Raw genomic sequence first — 19,811 nt, 5'->3', positions numbered from 1 at the left:
GAGAACTCACAGATTTGTGCTTGGGGGATACTAGCATTACCCATTCTCTCTCTTTTTTTTTTTTTTTTTTTGGCAGCTTTAATGCTCTGTTAGGGGCTATTCTTAAGCACCTACAAGAACTGCAATGCACTGAAATGTTTCCTCCTTTACATGTTCAAAGACCTTCTGTAGTGCTGTGGACTTCCCAGGCCACTGTTAGACACAACCAGTTTATCCCCAGCATCTGTGGACAAAGCTGTTGGACACACTTTTCCAGGAAGCTGGGGACCTCCCAAGGTACAGGGAGAGAGCAATCAGGCAAAGCGAATGCAAATATTTCAGTCCATCTTATTTGCACCACAAAGGATGACATAAAAAGCTGGCAAATTGGAGCTACGCGGTTTTTGCCATCAGTAGCTTTTCTCACACAGCACAATTATGGGTAACCATAAAAAGTGAGTACCAAAGAATGGAAGAATTGGACATTGTACTTGTCAGAAGAGTCACAGACATATTTCTACAATGACCTGTTGTTAATGACTAAATCTGAAAACAATTTTTAAAACCTCTTTTTGTTTTAATTATTAACCTATGTTGTTCACTCTCACTTTGGAGCACATCACTGCAGTGGTGGAACTAGTGGCACTCAGAAACACACTTTTTTCATTACAGGCATGTTTTATTAAAATTATGATGCAGATGTGTTGGGGGTTTATACACTCTAAGTTTCCATTTAAGAAAACAAAGTACAAAATTCCACCAACCTCCAAGCACAGTCCATCATTATCTTAATGACTCTGAGGTCTCTTTTCCCACAGGCTCCCTACCCAGCATGGCATTGGTGGCACTGAGTCATTTAACACACCTGGGCACAGACACCAGCCAAAACAGCGTGTGGCCTGCTGCTGAGTTTTTGTTGCCATGGGAAGGCAGAAGTTCAGAAAGCCCTTACATGTTTGGCTACCTTCAGCCAAGGTACCCAACATGTTCTTATTAACTGTTTGACCCCAGCCCCAGGACCCTGCCCCACCATTTGCACTTCAAAGGGTGCAATGTAGCTGTGGGCTGATGATAATAGTCAGTGCTAGGGATGTGGACCAAAGGACTTGAGCTCACTAGGAGCCAGCCTCAGAGCTCCATTCAAGCCCTGTTAAACACTTCCAAATTCAGGTTTCACCCCAATTACTGGCTGAATAGCCATGTAACTTTCACCTACTCCCAGCCTCCACCTGCTTTCCCATCTCACCTGAATGCCCAGCAGGATGCACAGATACCAGGGAGGCACATCTGTGACAGTGTAGCCAAGCTTGGTGCCACTTTGGCCAGTGCCTCCACCTTCCTCTGGGACCCAGGCAGCATGAGCTGGTGAGGAATGGCAGTGGCTCCCATGTTTACCCTGGACAACAGGAGAGACACTTTGTTAGCCACAGCCTGACCCTGCAGATGCCCAGCAGCCAGCGCTCCTCTTGCAGCCATGCTCCACGTCTGGCAGGAATATCTCCTGTGTAGCTTTCAACATTGCCATGATATAAAAAAAACAAAAATAAAACAAAACAAACAAACAAACAAAAAACATACAAAAACAAAACAAAACAAAAAAACAAGGAGGGGAAATTAAAACAGAAGCACAGAACATATAAACATATACGAAAATTTTTTGTATGTGCTGGTGTGTCTAGGAAGAAACACTAGAGGATGTCTCAATCTCAAAGGGACATCCAGACAAAGTGTATTAATATCATTAAAATCTAGTTAAGGATGAAGAAACTGCAACCAGAAGCAAGGAAGAGTGTGTAGTGGGCTTATCAGTGAAAGCTGCACTGTCCTCTGGTCTCTGTACCTTCTGGCAATTCCACCCAAACAGCATTTTTTATAAAATATGCTAAAACACCTGGCTACCACTAATTACTGAGTAGAAGCACATTTTATATTTAATTTCCTGGGTCTTCCCTTTCAATCTCCTTATGCTCACCTTTACCAGTGTTCTGCCTCAATAAAGACACCTGCCTTTTGTCCTACTAGAAAACCCTGCTCCTCCAGAGGAGCTGGGTGAAACACAGGGACACCAGTAGATGGGAAATCCCAGCATCCATGCCAAAGGAGCTGGCTGAAACTGCTACCCAAGAAAGCTCAGGTCTCCTCCCAGGGAGTTCTATGCCTTTCAGAGTTTATTTATATAAAGATTTATTTTGCCAAGGAAAGCAAAGTAGTGCTTTGCTTCATTTGCCACAGCTTTTAAGTTGAACAAATTCTCCTGGTTGTCTGTGCCTCCTTCCAGCCTACTCTGACCCCTGTGCACATACACACACACACACAGGGTGGAAGGAGGCTGCCTGGGAAACCACAACACTTAAAGCCAGATGCAAAAGCTAAATAAGATCTCAAAGCATTTGTTTCATCGGCCCATCTCCAACCAGCAAGTCCTCAGCACCCTCGCAGCAGAGGGCTTTTCTGGGCTGAAATATCTTGCTCTATCAGGCAGGGACAGAAACCTGCTGTCTGGAGAAGCTTAATCAGTTTGTCTGCACCAAACTTCTTTTTGTTTTTTTATCCTCCAAGTCCTGCAGGAACCTGAAGACACCAAGATACCTAACACAATAGCAAAGTGTCTGCAGTAACACTCCTGACCTACCTACTGATGGAGGCAAACAGGTAGTGCTGTGGTCAGGAACAGAGATATAAAATTAATGTCACATTCTGCTGTAAATTTTGCAGATATGGCAGATTATTACCAAAATCGTTTGCCTGAAGCCTCCAGGTTTGCATTCTCTTGGTTGAGTCTCCAAAGTCCCATTTTAGGTCACACTGTTGAAAACAGGCCATGTAATCCCTAAGACCCCAGACCCTAATATCGTTATTGATCCGAACTGTTGTGTGAGGGGTGGGGAACTCAGGTTCCCCAAGGGTATAATTGCTCATGAATTTCTTTGTTCAAGGGCCCTCCCCAGTGGCACCCAGCTCACACTGTTTCTACTGCATACCACTCAAATAAACTACCTTAATCAACTTAAAGCCTGAGACTCTGCTCTGGGATTCCTTTAACAAACACAGCATATTTATCCAGCCTAGGCAAACTGGGAGCATTACAGATACTTTAAAACTGATAGGTGAAGGCAGAGTTAATTCAAAGTGGACTCTGGCATGAATTTCAAGAGCAAAAGTTGTTCCTTAATAACTCCCTGTGCAGACATTTTCATTTCAGAACAAGAGAGCCTGAGCCATGGATTAACAAATGTACAGCAAGGTACTTAAGACTGCCCATGCATGGAGTTATTTGGAGACAACTACTCCTGAATAACACCATGGGTAGACAAATGCTAAGCTAGGCAGACAGCAGTAAGCTCCTTTCTTTTCATTGCGATTTTCCCTGTATTAACCAGGAGGCATATCCCAGCCAGGCAGAGCCTGTGCCAGTAACAGCCTCTCATGATCATCACATGAGCGCCTGACCCTCCCCAGGAGCTGGAGGGGAATGAACAGGGCTCATCGGGAAAAGGATGGAGTGGAGATATCAGGAAGAGAAAAGAGCAGAGGCACTGGACTCAAACTGAAATGCAGGAGGTACCATCTTAAAATCTGAAAACATTTTTTTGCTATAAGAGTGACCAAGCACTGTACAGGTTGTCTAGAGAGGTTGTGGGTTCTCCATCCTTAGAGATATTAAAAAACTGCCTAGACACAGCCCTAGGCAGCTGACTCTGAACAACCCTGCTTGAGGGGTTCTGGAGAAGGTGATCTCCAGAGCTGCATTCCAACCTCAGCCAGCCTGTGAGACTGAGATGCTGGCAGGAGGACAAGCCAGGAGCAGTCTGGAGCAGGAAAGGGAAACCACTGTTGGAGGTTCTCACCCCAGCTGCTCCCACGAATCCAGGGGACCAGTACAGCTTCCATGTGCCTCAGGCTCCAGACAAAGCACGAAAGCCCTTAATCATATCTTAAGTAAGTGTATCAGGAAGGCAGTCAGGAACTGAACTGCTTGAACTACAGGGACAAAACCTTTGTCTTCTACCTTCTTTAGGGTGATTCAAACCATAAAAATTCACAACTCTGATTATGTGTTAAGGCAGAACAAGTTAAAATGGGGAGCCTGTTAAAAATAACAAAAGAAAACTCACTGACTCTGAGCACTTCCCTGAGGCTCTGCCCACAGCTGGCACAGCACCTCCACTGCACATAGCAAGCTCACCCAGAGCTATCCAAGAAATGTGGGACTTGTACACTAGGAGATTAAATGCTTCCTCCAAGGTAGCACAGGCAGGTTGTCTGTATCAAGGTAGCAAGATGTTTGCAGGACCCCACTCCTTCACACTTGCTGACAGAAAATAAGCAAAGTTTTTTGTTTCTAATGGAGGTAACCCCTGATTTGGGATAGGAAGAGGGCTGTCATGTCCCAGGATGTTTTAGCTAGCAGCATTCTCAGAGTACCACACACCCCTGGACTGGCACATCATTTACAGCTTTTACTACATGTCTGTAATTCTACAGGGTGCCCTCCTCAGCTGACACAGGAGGAGCTCCCAAATCCCTTCTTCACCCACCTTTCTAACAATTCACCTCACTGGAAATAGGTCCAAAAGACAAAGAAACAGTCTTTACTAGGCTAAAATTCTATTGTAATTTTTCTAATGATTACATAAAATGCTTTACCCAGGAACACAGCCACAAACTCACCTGTTTTTCAGATACACATGCACTGCCATTCATCTACATTATCATTTTAGAAATAGTGGAGGGAAAAGAAGTTAAAAGGGTGCCAGAGAGCAGAAAGTATGCTGAGCCTGCAGCAGCAGTGGGGGCTGCAGTGAGGAAATCATTCCTCAGATTCTTGTCAGTAAGAGCTGAGACAGAAGTTTACCACACACCAGAATCATTGCAGCAGCCCGAGCCCCCAGCTTTCCCCTTCTCCTCCTTCCACAGGGTTTGCACCTGTTTATGCAAGAATTACCCTTCAGAGGGCAGACTCACCACAAAGCTGGGGTTACCTAGCCTGTTGACATCTTTGTCTGAAGAGGGTGTCATGCCTTCCACTTGCCTTCACTGACTGCCTTGAAAAAGAACCAGTCCGAAGAGGAAAGCCTCCCAAATTGCCACTCCTTTCAGTCAAAACAGCCCCAAAGAAATGGGGTGAGAAGATGCACAAGCTGGATTTCAAGAGCCAAACAACGCTCAGTCCTAGCTATTCATGTGAGCTGTACTGCAGAAGTATTTCCTTTTCTTTGGCTTATGTAAGTGACTCCTTTTCTCCAGCTGATTAGAGGACTGGCATTCAAATCAATCTGGAAAGCAGCCCAGAATTCCCTGGAATGAGAGAACCAGTAACTCTTGACAGAAGAACTTCATCCAAGGTAGGGAGGCTGGAGGATATCAGAGAGGCATCCCACACACCCTTGGAAATTGTTGCTTCATTACTGTTTCAACAGCAACTTGCATTTTTTGTGTGGGTTGGGCCTGTTTGAAGATCTTTGTCATCATCTTTGGGATATTCAATTACTAGAATTCACTTATTTCAAATGTCAACTACTTTATATTTTGGCTGATGTACAAACATTGCCATCTTGTAGGATACTCCTATTACAGCCTGAAAAGAATGAAGCTTTTACTGTGAATTTATTTATGGCAGCAACCAAGGACCAAGTGTTGACATATATTTGTTGTTTAGCTTAAATAAATTTGCAATAGAATGAGTCATAGTTGTAATATTGTGTGATTTAGAATACTGTTTGCTTAGCTTTAGTTGCTTAGCATGAGCAGCTGGATTTCCTGAAGCCTTGAGCCTCAAGCTGTGGACTTTCATAGAGATATGCTTTTGACTGAAATACAGTTAATTTTCCTAGTAACTGGTACAGTGCTGTGCTTTGTCTTTAGGATGAGAAGAATATTGATAATACACTGATTATTTAGTTGCAATATTTATCCTGAGTCTAACACTTTTTTAGTTCCCCATGTTCTGCCAGTGAACAGGTGCACAACAAGTGCAAAACAGAAGATAAGAATGCCACAACCATCAACTCAATAAAATAAGGCAATGGCTTGCATGCATGAAGACAGAGAAAGAGTCCAATACGGTATTAGAAGATCCAGATTGAAAATCACCATTGGACTAAAAAAGTGCATTAAGAGCACATGAAGGGCAGGTGTGTAATCTTAAGCATTTAATTGCCTAAGGATTTCTTTGTTCATGGTCCCTCTCCGAAGGCATCCAGCTCAAGCTGACGTGCTGCTGTACCACTTTATTAAATTCTTTATTTTTATACATTCTGATGCCTGAGACTCTTTTGTAGGAAACCTGTGGTTGAACCCAAGTGAGGAGGAAGTGCACCCTAGAGCGTGTGTGTGTGAGTGAGGAAAGGAACACCCACTGGCTGATGGAGCTGCTTACTGCGAAGGGATTTAGGTCTCTGCTGGTGTAGTCTTGGGGGGGGGGGGGGGGGGGGCGGGGGGTGTGGGTGTGGGTGTGACTCCTGGAACACTAAAGCAGTGGCTTCTCCTTTCACACAAGTCATCAGAACATGCCACCAGAGGTATAGAAAACATAAGATTGAAAAAAAAGATTACTTCAGGTCATCTTATTCCCCATACAGCTACAAATCCTAGCTCACAGCCATCAGATGGCCCAAAGCATAGTTACCCTTTTCTTAAAGTAGCTAATGGTGTTAATGCTCCATCAAACCATTCCAGCCACCCCACCCCCACTTAGATTAAACTCTGTTTAATGGCTTCCTAAGGCAGTGAGCTTCCCAGACCAATTGCAAAGAACTCCTTTGGAGAGGGCCATGTTATCACCTACACTTAGTGACCAGCCATTGGCAATATGTCCTGGTTTCCTTGAAGGATGCAGTGGAACTGAAATAAACTCCAGTCTCTATTCCTTCTGTAGAGCTTTGGTATTCTCAGATCTTCTCTTGAGACCAGGACTGTATTACAGGATAGGACAACATCACCCTAAACACCATTAGTGAAGTTACATCCTGCTGGACAGATAAATTCTAAGACATCAAAATCATTGAATCATAGGATGGTTTGCATTAGAAAAGACCTGGAAGATCATAGAATCATAGATTCAGAATGGGCTGGGTTGGAAGACACCTTAAAGATCATCTAGTTGTAGAGGAGAATGGTACAATATTCCTCTGGGGCTAGTCTATATTCTCAGTAAATTTTTATTTTTATTAAAAAAGTCTCCTACCTGCTAATTTCAGGCCAGCATCTGTTCAATGACTCCTCAGTCCTGCCACAGCCTTGTTTTCAGATGAGACCCTGGCATTCAGTAACCAAGGCTTCTTAAACAATTTAAACTTGTTTAACATCCAAAAGGCATGGGTGCATAACAACACCTGTTTCACCTAGACTAGCATGTGAAACTGCACACACAAAAGAGTATTAAGTGAACAGGATGAGAAGAACAAAATAATAATAACAACAACAATCCTTTTCCTCAAAAAAAGCTGGTCAGAAAACCAGTTCCACCCCCCCCCCCCCCCCGGGAAATCCTGCAGTGCAAAAAATGCACTTTTTAGAGTACCAAGAGATTGTAGATTTTAATAAAAACCACAAGAAGGAAGTCCTACATAGCCAAAAGCCTGAACATTAAACCTGTTAGGAATGAACAGTTCAACAATACCAGCCTCTGGCCAACAGAAGGTTAATAATCTGGAATTTAGATGAAGGTTATGAAACAGCACAATGTATATGTCAAAGCAGAAATTTATGGGGTCCAGTGAATATCCTGCCTTTGGAAATAAGCAAGAAAAGTAGGAAGTTTCTGTGTACATGCAAATATTTGTATACATAATGTATACATGCACATTTATGTGCATATTTAAGTGTATATAACAGGATTATAAATAAATTACTACATTGTGAGGGTTTTTTCATAACAAGGAATTATTCAATTAGCAAAAATGCATGTTTGAACAGCAATGTTGTGAACTACTGAGTATTGATGACAGTCAATTATACAAATGACTTTTAAGTATAAATCAGCAGGTACATACCTTTTCAAGTTATTCACAATGTTTTAGGAAAGGAAACAAAAAAAATCCCGATTGCCTTTAGCCTTGTGTGTCTGGCATATTTCTTACTGTCAGTCAAGTGACCTGGCCAGCTGTTCATGACAGTAAAGGTTGGCTGAGTTTTTGCCCCTGAGTGGGGCATAACTGACTTTATGACTCTGCAATGCAAGCACTGATACAGAAGCTCCCTTTGCCTTCAGTGAGTACCTCCAAAACTTCCAGTGCACCTTAAAATTGGAGTCCCTAGTGGGATAGATTCACAGAGTATTCTGAATTAGAAGGGACCTATAAGCATCATCGAGTCCAGCTCTTAAGTAAATGGCCCATACTGGGATTTAACCCACAGCCTTGATGTTATTAGCACCACATTCTTTCCCAAATTATGAACCAAGCAAGAGTGACTGGCAGATGAAGATGTCTAAAGGTCTAAAGCTGAATGAGAGGCATCCCTCCATGGAGGGCTGTGCACATCTAACCTGGGGAGGTGCAGATTTGCTGAGGTGTGCCAAGCCCCTTGCTGAGAGAGCAGGTTCATCCACAGTGCTCTCACAAATCTGTGAATTCAGCACCTGAATCCCAGCTACTGGGGTTGAACAAAGGTGTGTTTAAAGGGAACTCAGGGCTATGAAATAAAAGCGGTGCAGTATAGATGAGGCATGCATGGACACTTTGTGCAAAAAAACCGAACAAAACACCAAATACTACAATCACCTTTCTGAAGAACAGTTTGCTCTTCAACAGCTCTAGCCCTGGTTGGTTTGCATGAAGGATGGACTAGCAAGAGAACTAAGCACGTGTCTTGCAATTACTAACTTAGTTACAAAACACCTCTATATCCTGTCTGCAAAACCTTCTGCAAGCACAGAGGATTACCCATGGTCGCTGACTTGAAATTAGTACCTGTGTGTTCATTGAATCATAGAGTAGTTTGAGTAGGAAGGGACCTTAAGTGTCACCTAGTTCCAAGCCCCCTGCCAAGGACAGGGACACCTTTCACTAGATCAGGCTGCTTCAAACCCCATGCAACCTGGCCTTGAACACTTCCTGGGACAGAGCATTCACAATTTCTCTGGGCATCCACAACTTCTCTGTAGTTCAGAATTCAGTAGTGGGAGTGTGGGAGAGGGACACTTTTGCAGAGGGAAGATTTAAAAGGTTCAAAGGGGCACAAGAGAAGGCAGGGAGAAATGCCTCTTATTCAGGAAAGCTTTACCCCTCAGTGCATCCCCACCAGCCAGAGGGAGATCTGAGTGCAAACACAAGAGACACTTGAGCTAGCTTTGAAAACCATCAGCTGAGCATTGCCTTGCAGGCTGTTGTGATGGAAAAGCAGCCCTTGAAGGAGATCACCCACAGGGAATATACCACAAAGGTGGACAACCCCAGCCAAGACTGTGGAGCTAGGAGAGCTGCAGCCTCGTGGTCATGACAGCTTCCCCACTAGCTCCTCCTTCCTCACAAGCAAAGGACTGACCTGGGGCATGGGCATGCTCCTCTCCTGAGCCCAGGGTCACCCCCTGCAGGAACAGCCTGGTTCCCTGCTCTGGTTCCCAGCTCGATGCAGATGTCTGCCTCTGGAAAGCAAGAACTGGGAACAGCATTGAAATCCCACTCCAGCAGGATATTGATTTTGCAATAATAAACCCCTTTATCTCCCTCAGCCGCAGGCTAGCTCTTAAGAGCATTAGCAAAGGGTTAATCCATGTCATCTACACAGCATTTTGAGCACAAGCGTGGTTATTGTGTCACGGGGGTTCTGCTGAGCCTGTTCGTTCCCTGGCATGCATGCTAAGGCGTACGGCTGCCGACACCGGGCTGAAGGCCGAGCTTTTGGCTCGGTCCACAGCTATTGCGCATCAGGGCGCATCCAGCAGCAGGGAGGCTCTTCCCACTGTCTGCCAGCCATCGGCGGCACAGGAACCAGCTCGTAAGCCCCAGCAGGAGAAGGTACACAGATTCCAGGCTCAGGCTCAAGAGAGGGAGCACTTCAGGGTTGGTCCTGTCCAGACAGATGTATTCCCAGAGCCCAAGGGGCTGCCGGGAGACAACGGGGCTTACACCCAGGGCATGCCCCAAGACAGGCTCCTCTGCCGTCAGCGTTACACTGTCACACAGTCCAGCCTGCTAAACTAGCACTATTCACTGAGACAGGGAGGAACAAACCTCTTTGGTCTGCTCTCCAGGGGGAGCCAAGGAAAGGTCACTGCTTAAGAAGGATTAACCAGAAAAGTGAAGAAATTAAAGTGAAGAAATTAAAGTAGTTTCTGAGCAAGATCATTATGAGTCATGGGAGGTTGAAATAGGTTTTCCTAAGAAATCAAGTAAATCCCTTGGAGAGAAGCCCAGAAGTATCAGCCCAGCCAAAACAAAAAAAAAGGACTGAGAGATGGATGGACAAACAGAGCAGGATTAAGGCGTTCCCACATCCAAAATTCCATGGAGGTGACAAGAAAACTCTGCAAGTGCAAGGAGGGCCAGAGTACTGCTGAACTACTCCAAGCTGGAGCAAGAGCAGGTCCCAGTGCTGGGGAGGAAGGCAAACAAGGTCCAGCCACTGCCTGGCCCCACAACTCCTTTCCACTCTGCAGACATCCTCATCTACATCCCTGTGTTGGGATGGGATGAGACAAGAGCTCGATCTGACATGTCTGACATTTTTATTTCTCCTTTATGCACTACAGTAAATCACACTAAGATGGTAAGACCACTGCTGGGGTTTAGAAATAGAAGCTGCTCACACATCCAAGGCAACATTTCCCCCTCTCTGAACCCACTGGGGCAGCCATAGGCAGCCCAGCACACTGGCTACAGCTAAAGACCACTGATATAAAAAGAGAAATTAACAAAAACTAACCCATCTCCATGCAAAGCTGTATTTGTGCCAATGCTATTAGTGAATAACAGCCTCTAACCCTTATACCTGCAGTAAGTCCCAGGACAGGCAAGAATGCAGTGCAGGAGGGGCAAAGGAGACCCACAGAGCCAGGGGAGCTCCAGGAGGTGCAAGGAGGGGAGAAGAGAGCCACAGCAGGGGATGCTCCAAAAGTCACCTCCAAGTCCTACTGGTCACACAGCTGCTGTACTGGCTGCTGGGGAGAGCCTTGGCACAAAAGCATTGCCTGCTCCAAAACATCTGGCTCTCAAGCACTCAGGCAACATGGAGCATCTTTTCTCTTCATGGGTGTACACAAGTGACCAGGCAGGTGGGGTAGGTAAGAGCAACATACATTCCAGGAGGCAAGAGTTGATTGCTACTGCAGCCCCTCCACCTATAAAACATCAGAGCCTGAAATGACAGGCAGAGACATGCCAAGCAGAGAAAAGAAAAAGGAAAAACAGATTTCTCTGCAGCTCCCATAGTGGCAAAGCCAGCGGAATTGCTGCTATGAAACCCTTTTGATTCCCATGGCTCATATCTCACTCCACTGCCACTGACAGAAAATCAGCCCTAGGTTCTGGCAGGAAGGAAGAGATGAGCACAGGAGGGTCTGCAGCATAAGAGTCTCAGCAGTGAGCTCGAGCATGGATTTCGGCAGGTGGAGGAGGAGAAGGAGGAGGGTTCCTGATGTGCAGCTCCAGCACCTGGAGAGATGTTAACAGCCAGTCTCTGCAGGCAGGGGCCGTAAAGGATGGATCCTAAGGGTTTGCTCTTTTCTCATTCCCTTTCCCACACCTGTTTTTCTTCTCCACAGGGCTCTGGAGGCGAGTGGCCAGAGCGGGGCTGGCAGCGCTAGGAGCAGGGACACAGAGCTTGTGCCGACACGGAGGAAAGGCAAGTCCCGGGGGAAGAGCGGCTGCTAGCTTTGCTGCTCAGGGCTTAATGCACTAAGAGCCCAGCTGATTCCTGCTCAGACGCAAAGGGAAACCGCAGGCACTCGGGGCGGCCAGGCACCCAGTGGTGCTGTGTTTCCCCAAACCATGACGGGACAGAGGTTTGGGAAATGCATCGTCCTTTGCCTGCTGCCCTGGAGCTGCCTGAGCTTTGCCTGGAGTGATGCTGCTGGGCCCGGGACCACCTCACCTGGTGCAGGACACGTCAGAAAGGGGGTGCCCAGAGACGCTGCCAACGGGACCGATGTGCAGAGCAACATCTCAGGTACTTAAAAGCGCGATCTCCCGCCTGTCCCTCTGCGGGCTGCCTGGGGCCCCTCGGTGCAGGCACACAAGGGGAAGGGCGCAGGGATGCGGTGATGAAGGCATGATGGTGCTTCTCTCATCGCATACAGCGGCACTCCCAGGCCATGCGTAGGGGCCACAAGGCTTTGTGTGGTGGCCACAGCAGCTTCTGTGATATGGGAGAGATGTGTCGCACTAGCAGCAGTCAGGAGGCACAGGGAGGAAACTTGACAGTTAATGTTTTCCTTTGAGAGTAAAGTCCTCTTCCATGTTAACATCTAAGCATATCATGATGGACCAGCTGTCTGCTGAGGGTATGGGTGCACTGAACACATCCCTATCCCTAGAGGCTGAGCTGCGACCCTTGGGAGGAAATGGAGATTTTTTTTTAAAAGCACAAATAATCTCCAGCTGCTAAGGGTGATTATTTTTCTTTAATCCACTTTACAGGGCAAAGCATGCACCATTACCCAATGAGTGAGATATGGCCTCAGGGCTGCTGTGGGGTGACTACCCACCTGGGGCTGGCAGCAGCTCAGAGAGCCCATGTCATACTCCAAATCATGGTGACTATTGGCAAAGGTCATTACAAGAAGTGCTGGACAATGTAATCACACGAGATCCAGCCCAGGCACTCAGCAGCCTCCCTGGCACCGCTGAATTAACTCATACAGACATCTGCACTACATGTTAACAGCACTGCTGAAATTAGATAAAGTGTCATCTTACTCAGCCTGATGTTTCTTGTAAGCCCCACTGAATTAGAAGCCTACACAGACTCAGTAAAAGCAGAGGGAAAGCAGACCTTTCTCTCATATTAGCTTTACTATTCTACTTGGAATTCCCACAAAAGTTACCTCTAAGCTTGATAAAGCACATTTCTGCCTGCAGGTTTTAAGCTTGGTTAAATTTTAGTTGATCAGAGTATTTTCCTTTAATTTAGGATATTGATACCCTTCATACCTGCTACCACACTTTCTTGGCCTCGTGGTAGAATATCCAGGTGGAGGGATTGGCAAGCACATGGTCAGACTACCATTCTTTTTGGAGCCTACCTAATTTTTGGCTCTCCCTAGGTATTAGTGCAATGCAAAATAAGCAGGATAATTAAGTGGCTCTGAATATCTGTGAGTTACAAACTAGTGAAAAAAATAAAGGGTGGGAAGAAAAAAAGCCTCTCTCTCTAGCAGAGAGTAATTATTTCTTTGTTTTGAGTTCCAACCAACAACATTCTCTCAGAATATTGTATTATTAAAAAACATTCTCTTCCTTTCCCTCCTAAAAATTGCTCTCTATGTACTCTCCCCAGCCTGCACCTTTCCAGCCTCATTTCTGTTGTTCCGCAGCTGCTCACACTGGAGAGTCTCTAACTGAAAAACTTATTTACCATATAAAGCTGCTTGACTTTCTAATGTATTTCCTTTGGATTATGCAAAAAACACACACTTGAAAAAAAAAACCAAAAAAAAAAAAAAAAAAAAAACCAAAAAAAAAAAAAAAAAACCAACAACAAGAAAGTCCCACCCAGAGGCTTGCAGGTCCCGCAGGAGTGACACAGGAGCCTGGCAGGCCTTTCAACAGCATCACTAGGCGGAAGTGTTTGTCATCACCTACACTTAACATGTTCCCCTTCTCCACAGTGCCATGCACAGCTCTCCCCCCACCACGCTACGGATACTACTACGTGGACAGAGGCTCAGGCATCTCCTTGGGCTCGGTGCTCGTGTACTGGTGCCAGGAGGGATACCGGCTGGTGGGCAGCGAGAGGCTCGCCTGCCTCCGCCAGGACAGCACTTCATCCTGGAGCCACCCCCCTCCCCAGTGCCAGGGTAAGGAGCCCTCGGGCGGGACCCAGCACCGGCGCCCGCCCCCAGGGGCCGCGGGGGCAGCGCTAACTCGGGTGGGGAGGTGCAGCCACCGGCCCTCACACGGGGGCTTCCTCCCTCTGGCCAAGGCAGCGAGGGCAGCAGGAGGTGGGGTGAGCCGGCCACCCTGAACGGGGACAAGGAAGGTCCAGCTTGACCCAGTCGGTTGTGGCCAGCACCGCTGAAGTGCCTGCCCCAGCAGCAGCACTGCAACAGCGTTTCAGGAGCTGCAGAAGGCAGGGGGGTGCCAGGGGGTGAATTCACCTGAGATCAGCTCAGCAGATAACCAGACCTTCCCTCATTCCCAGTAGCTGCTGCTCAGGTCATCAGGCCGGGTCAAAAACTGGTACCGGCTGACTCCCGGTGCCAGGCACAGGGAGTCCAGGGCACTGCCAAAAGCTTTCCCAACAGGAGGAAAACAACTTCACAGTAACCCGGTACATGCTGAGCACGTGCCAGTTGCAAGTGTCCGTCCGTAATACTTTTAATTTTTTTTTTCTTTTTAAAATTTTAACTTTTTTTCCCTTTTTAGCTGTTTTCTTTCGCCCTTTTACATGTTTTCTTTTTTACAATTTTCAAGGTTTTTTCCTTTTTAACTTTTCTCCCTTACAAACTTTTTTCCCTTTTTAACTTTATTACATTTTAATTGTTTTCTACTTTTCCTGTTTAATCTTTTTCCTTTCTATTTTTAGGGCTTAATTTCTACTACCCTTAAGCTTTATGCAAGACAAATCAAGAGCTTTATATCTTCTGCCCCGTGTGATTATTTTACATTAATCATCTGAAAAAAATATGATGTGTTAATATGGGATTTTTTCCATCAACTTTCTGGTGTATTGAGCCGGCGTGGCATCACCCACGTTCACCATTATTTAGAATATTAATAAATATTCTCTGGAACGTCACTTTGGGGTTTCCCTGCAAGGGGGACGGCGGCCGGGAGTAAGGGTGGGTCCATTTCCCCGGCCCCGCTCACCGCCCCTTACCCGCAGCCGCCCCGCAGCCCGCGGGCACCGGGTCCCGCATCGCGGTGGCCGCCGCGCTGCTGAGCGGAGCCGTCATCCTGGCACTGTCCGTCTCCTTCGCCGTGTGCTGCTGGCGGGACAGGGCGAGGAAGAGCCGCGGGGGGTGAGTACGGAGGTGGTGTGGGAGCGGTGGCGGGGGTTCGGCAGGAGTGAGGAGCAGCTGCGGCAGCTGAAGGAGTGTCGCTGCTGCCATCTGCTGAGACACGCGGGTTGTGCCCGCTCGGGACGCTTGAGACCCACTTGTGCCCTTTCACAACCCTCCTGCTCACACATCTGGAACTATCAAGCATAAAAAAAAAGTTAAACCACTGCTCCAAAGCCAAGGTATGCTTGACTGTGGAAGGGGTTTCCATCAGTGGGGATGCTGCTGCTGATGATTGCAGACGGGGCTCCACTTACATGCCTGAGGAATGGGAAGCCATACAGAGGGACCTGGACAAGCTCAAGAAGTGAGACCATGGAAACCTCATGAGGTTTAACAAGACCAAGTGCAAGGTGCCTGCACCTGGGCTGGGGCAACCCCAGGTATCAAGACAGGCTGGGGGATGAACAGATCAAGAGCAGCCCCGCTGAGAAGGACTTGGGGGTGCTGGTGGATGAGGGGCTGGACATGACCCAGCAGTGGCACTCACAGCACAGAAAGCCAGTTGTATCCTGGGCTGCATCCAAAGCACGGTGAGTGAGGGGATTCTACCCCTCTGCTCTGGTGAGACCCCACCTGTAGTGCTGCATCCAGCTCTGGGATCCCTAAAGCACGAAAGACATAGACCTGTTTGAGTAAGGCCCAGAGGAGGCTACAAAGATGATCAGAGGGCTGGAGCATTTCTATAAGAAAGGCTGTGAGAGTTGGCATTCAGGCAGCAGCAAAGCCTCTAGGAAGATCTTACAGCAGCCTTGCAGTACTTGACGGGACCCTACAACAAAGAGGGGTACAAGATTTAACAGGGCCTGTTATGATAGGACAAGGGACAATTATTTTAAAGTGAAAGAGGATTGGCTAAGGTTGAATATAAAGAAAGTGGGTTTTATAATGAGGGTGGTGAGACACTGGAATGAGTTGCCCAGAGAGGCTATAGATGCCCCATCCCTGAAAATATTCAAGGTCAGATTGGATGGAGCTCTGAGCAACCTGATCTAGTTGAAGGTGTCTCTGCCCATTGCAGTGGGGTCACTTTAAAGGTCACTTCCAACCTAAATTGTTCTGATTCCATTAGCTTGGTGATCTACAAAAAAGCTCCCCGTTATCAGAGGAAGAAGGGAACAGACAGTACGTGGAGGATGGTTAATAGGAATATCACTTTTCTGAGGCTAAGTTCAGTGCAACTGTCTGCACACAGCCCAGGGCTGGGAGGGGAAAGGAGGAGCACTCTTCTTGGGAAATAGCTGGGAGAAAAGTCATGGTGGGAAGCAGGACTGGACAAGCAGAGGTAGCAGGACCACAGTCACAGAGAATCATTTCTGCAGCAGCACCGCCCGGCATTCACTACAGTCCAGCAAGGCCTCTTTTGTATCCTGGGCAACGGATTACAGTAACAAGGGCCGTGCAGCCTAGGAATACACTTTAACCAAGAGCCTAACTCATTATCAGAAGTGCACAAGGACAAGAAGAAAAAAAAAATCCCTGCAAGCAAGAGAGAGCATCTCAGTCTTTCAATAGGCAACAACCTTACCTCTCCCCATAGGCCTGCTCTTCCCTAGGTGGTACAACCCTTTTCTGCAGGGCTGAAACAGCATCAGTCCTTTCCTCTGGGAACAGAGGAATGGGGTAAAAATCATTGGGTGACAGCGTTGCCTTAGGATACAAACATGCCAGATCTTTCCAGGGGTGCGAGCAAATAAAAGCCAGACCACAGAGCACAAAGAAAGCACCTGCACGGACATCTCTCTCTCACCACCTGGCAGGCAGCAGCAGCAGAGAAGGCAAGTCAGAGGACGGAAGCGTGACCCCTCCATCCCCGAGAGGGGCAGGAATGCTTTTGGCAGACTCAAACACTACCACCGGCGTGATTACCACCTCTCGGCCGTCTCCAGCTCCGTGTTCCCAGGGGCATTCGCAGGCTGTAACAACCTGGCTTTCCAAAGGTACGGTTCAGCACCACACCCTGCCGCTGCCCTCCCAAGCTCCTCACACAGGGACGAGAGCTGCTCCCAGACTGCACGGAGGCAGGAGCAGCCAGCTGTAAAAGAGCTCGCGTCCCTTGAGCAGTCAGTGCCCTGCTTCACCCCCTGACAGGCTCCCCACCTAGCCCCCAACAGCAGTGAAACCCTTGCACCCGCTCTTTTTCAACGGGGAGGGAAGCCGGAGGCCCGGGGCTCCCCTTTGCCCTGCCTCAGCATCACCTGGGTAGGCTGCAGCCTCCTTACCATGCCCTGTCCCGCTTGCCTTTCCCAGCAGCCCAGCCCAGCAGCCGAAGGTGCCCTTGGAAAGATGGCGCTCCGAGGCCCAGGCGCTGCTCCTGCCGGTGCTGCCGGCCGGCCCCGCCCCGGGCAGCGGCCTGCCCGGCCACCTGCCCCGCAGCGCCCTGCTGCCGGCACACCTCCGCAGCGACCTGCTGGCCCTCCGCTGCACGGGCCTGGAGCAACACAAGGTCTTCTGCAAGTTTGGAAAGCCGGTTTGAGAATTTAAACTGCCATTCCACTTCCTTTTTTTTTCCTTTTAACGTTATTAACTCCTTGATCTCAGGAAGTAATTTCAGAAGAGCAAATTACTGCACCTGGGTTTTGAAACGGAGAAAACCTGTCACTTCATGCTGAAAGACAATTTTTTTATATAATCCTTTTATTTTCCTCTCCTGTCCAGCAGTGCACATTTCAAACAGGAGTTTCTGGGTTATAACTTCTTAATTGATCACTGATCAAAGTCAAGTCTGAGCAGCCCCAGCTTAACCTAAAGTCTATGTGTAGACTTCTACATGACATTTTGAACATGACTCTGATTTTCTGTTTAGGGCTCTTTTAAAGACTGAACGTGAAAACAGATACCAGAAACAAAGAATGATATTAGATATCTGGAAGCATTTACAATTAATTGCAGTTGAATATAGATAGAGACATAAAGGTTTTTTTTGTTGGCATTCAGAAGTCATCATATCCTCCCACTTCTATACAGACTATCTTTGACTTGGAAGATGTATTGACAAGAGTGCAAAGCTAGCCAGTCAAGGGGAAAACATGAATTTATCTTTAATACAAAGAACTTAGCACATCTGAAAATAAAGAAACAAAACAATATCCCCCTCCAAAAGAAGAAAAAAAAAAGAAAAAAAGAAAGAAAAAAAAAAAAAACCAAAACAAACCTCTTGGGGATTTTTCATCCCTTCTCTCCAACATTCAAAATTCAAATCATATGTATCAGGACCCATAGCAGGACTCAAAGAGCTAACCTAAGCACCATCAATTGCATTCAGAAAGCAATGACACCATATTTCTCTCCAGCATTTCCTGGGTGGAAGTCCACGGGCATGTTCCAGGAGCATATGCAGAGCCTGGCCAGGCAGCTTCAGGACACCTCAGCCCCTGTTTGCACCGCAGACAGACCTAAGCGTCTGCAGCGTGCCTGAGGCACTCTGGGCACACGGGGCTTGTTGAGTAATGTGGCATCAGGTCTGCACAGGGATGCTGCTGGTATCCTGGGAGGTGCTGTGGTATTAGAGGAGGGGCTGGCAGCCCCCACAACTGTTGCATGCATGGGGCTGGGAATAAGAACAAGCACTCCAGCATGCCCTGTTGGCTCAAGCATCCAACATGTGATACTCAAGCAATCCTGCTACAAAGGCTGGGAGTTTTGGTCTGCTGACTTCATTTCTGTCATTTGCATCACATTTCATGGAAAGAAACCTTAAAAAGATGCAAGGTAGCACTACCTTATGACAAGAGAAGGTTTGATAGTAGATATTGATACCGCTGCCACTTTTCCCTGGAATGAGGGCTAGGAACACTGTTTTTTTCTATTTCTAATAATAAAGGAATCTCTTCAAATTTCATCTCCTATGTCTTTTTTTTTTTTTTTTTTTTCTTTCACATGACCAAGCTATGGGAAGTCTGGAAGCAGGTGGTAAAACTTTTAAAGATTCCTGGAAAATGATGATGTTGACAGTGGCCATTTACCAGCAACTGCACAAGAAGGAAGAAAAATCTTTCATTCTCTTAAAGGCAACTGATGCCTTAGAAAGGACAGGAAAAACAAGACCTGCTCTGAGCTTCCCTTCAGCTCACATCCTAACCTTACCTTCTCCTCTCTCATTTTCCAGCCAAGTCTAATGCACTGGGAGGGGAACAATCCTGTTTCAAGGTAAACTGTTCAAAAGAAAAATTGAATAGTATGGGAATGAGACTTTTCCTATCTCTTTCTTTCTCTCCCTTGTTATGTTTTAATGAATCCAAAAAACCTCACTACAATCTTCTCTCTCTCCAAAGAGATTTTTGTTAAAAAAATAGATTTGGGACTCAGTTTGTTCTTCCTTGGATCTGAGTGAGGCTTTAAAACCAAAAGTGTGATTTTTTTGCTACATAATATTAGAGATTGACACCTGCTTTCACTATAAACTGAAATTATGCACATTGCAGATATAAAAATCTTTTGCCAAACATGTCCAGAAAGTTGCTGATTTGTCAGCAACTTCCCTTCACATGAAGTGTCATGACAAAAAGTTGGCATTTTCAATAAAAAACTGACATAGTAGTTTTTCATACAGAGAAAATTGTCAACTTGAAACAAGCATTTTATACAATTGATATTTAAAAAATTATTTACTTGACAAAATTGAGAAGTTTCCTTGGAGTAACATTTTCCTGATTTTTTTTTTTTTTTTAAT

The 19,811-nt window shown here is 46.6% G+C and overlaps 1 protein-coding gene and 1 pseudogene across 2 annotated transcripts in view; one reads left to right on the top strand and one right to left on the bottom strand.

Annotated features, from left to right (window-relative positions):
• LOC128807929 (solute carrier family 23 member 1-like) overlaps positions 1-17,443 on the bottom strand; it is a 32,675-nt gene extending 15,232 nt beyond the window's left edge. The window contains exons 1-3 of one of the 2 annotated variants that reach the window (XM_053978643.1): positions 17,362-17,443; positions 9,466-9,579; positions 1,226-1,375 (exon numbers count right to left, since the gene is read on the bottom strand). In XM_053978643.1, the coding sequence (XP_053834618.1) occupies positions 1,226-1,375; positions 9,466-9,480 (165 nt within the window). In that variant the 5' untranslated portion in view covers positions 9,481-9,579; positions 17,362-17,443. The remainder of the gene's footprint in view (positions 1-1,225; positions 1,376-9,465; positions 9,580-17,361) is intronic. The other variant, XM_053978644.1, reaches the window with a different exon arrangement.
• Positions 11,910-17,615, top strand: LOC128807930 (uncharacterized; annotated as a pseudogene).
• The last annotated feature ends 2,196 nt before the right edge of the window (positions 17,616-19,811 follow it).

This window comes from Vidua macroura, chromosome 5 (genome assembly GCF_024509145.1).
Source record: "Vidua macroura isolate BioBank_ID:100142 chromosome 5, ASM2450914v1, whole genome shotgun sequence".
Lineage (NCBI taxonomy): Eukaryota > Metazoa > Chordata > Aves > Passeriformes > Viduidae > Vidua > Vidua macroura.
This window is presented reverse-complemented; position numbering and strand designations above follow the sequence as displayed.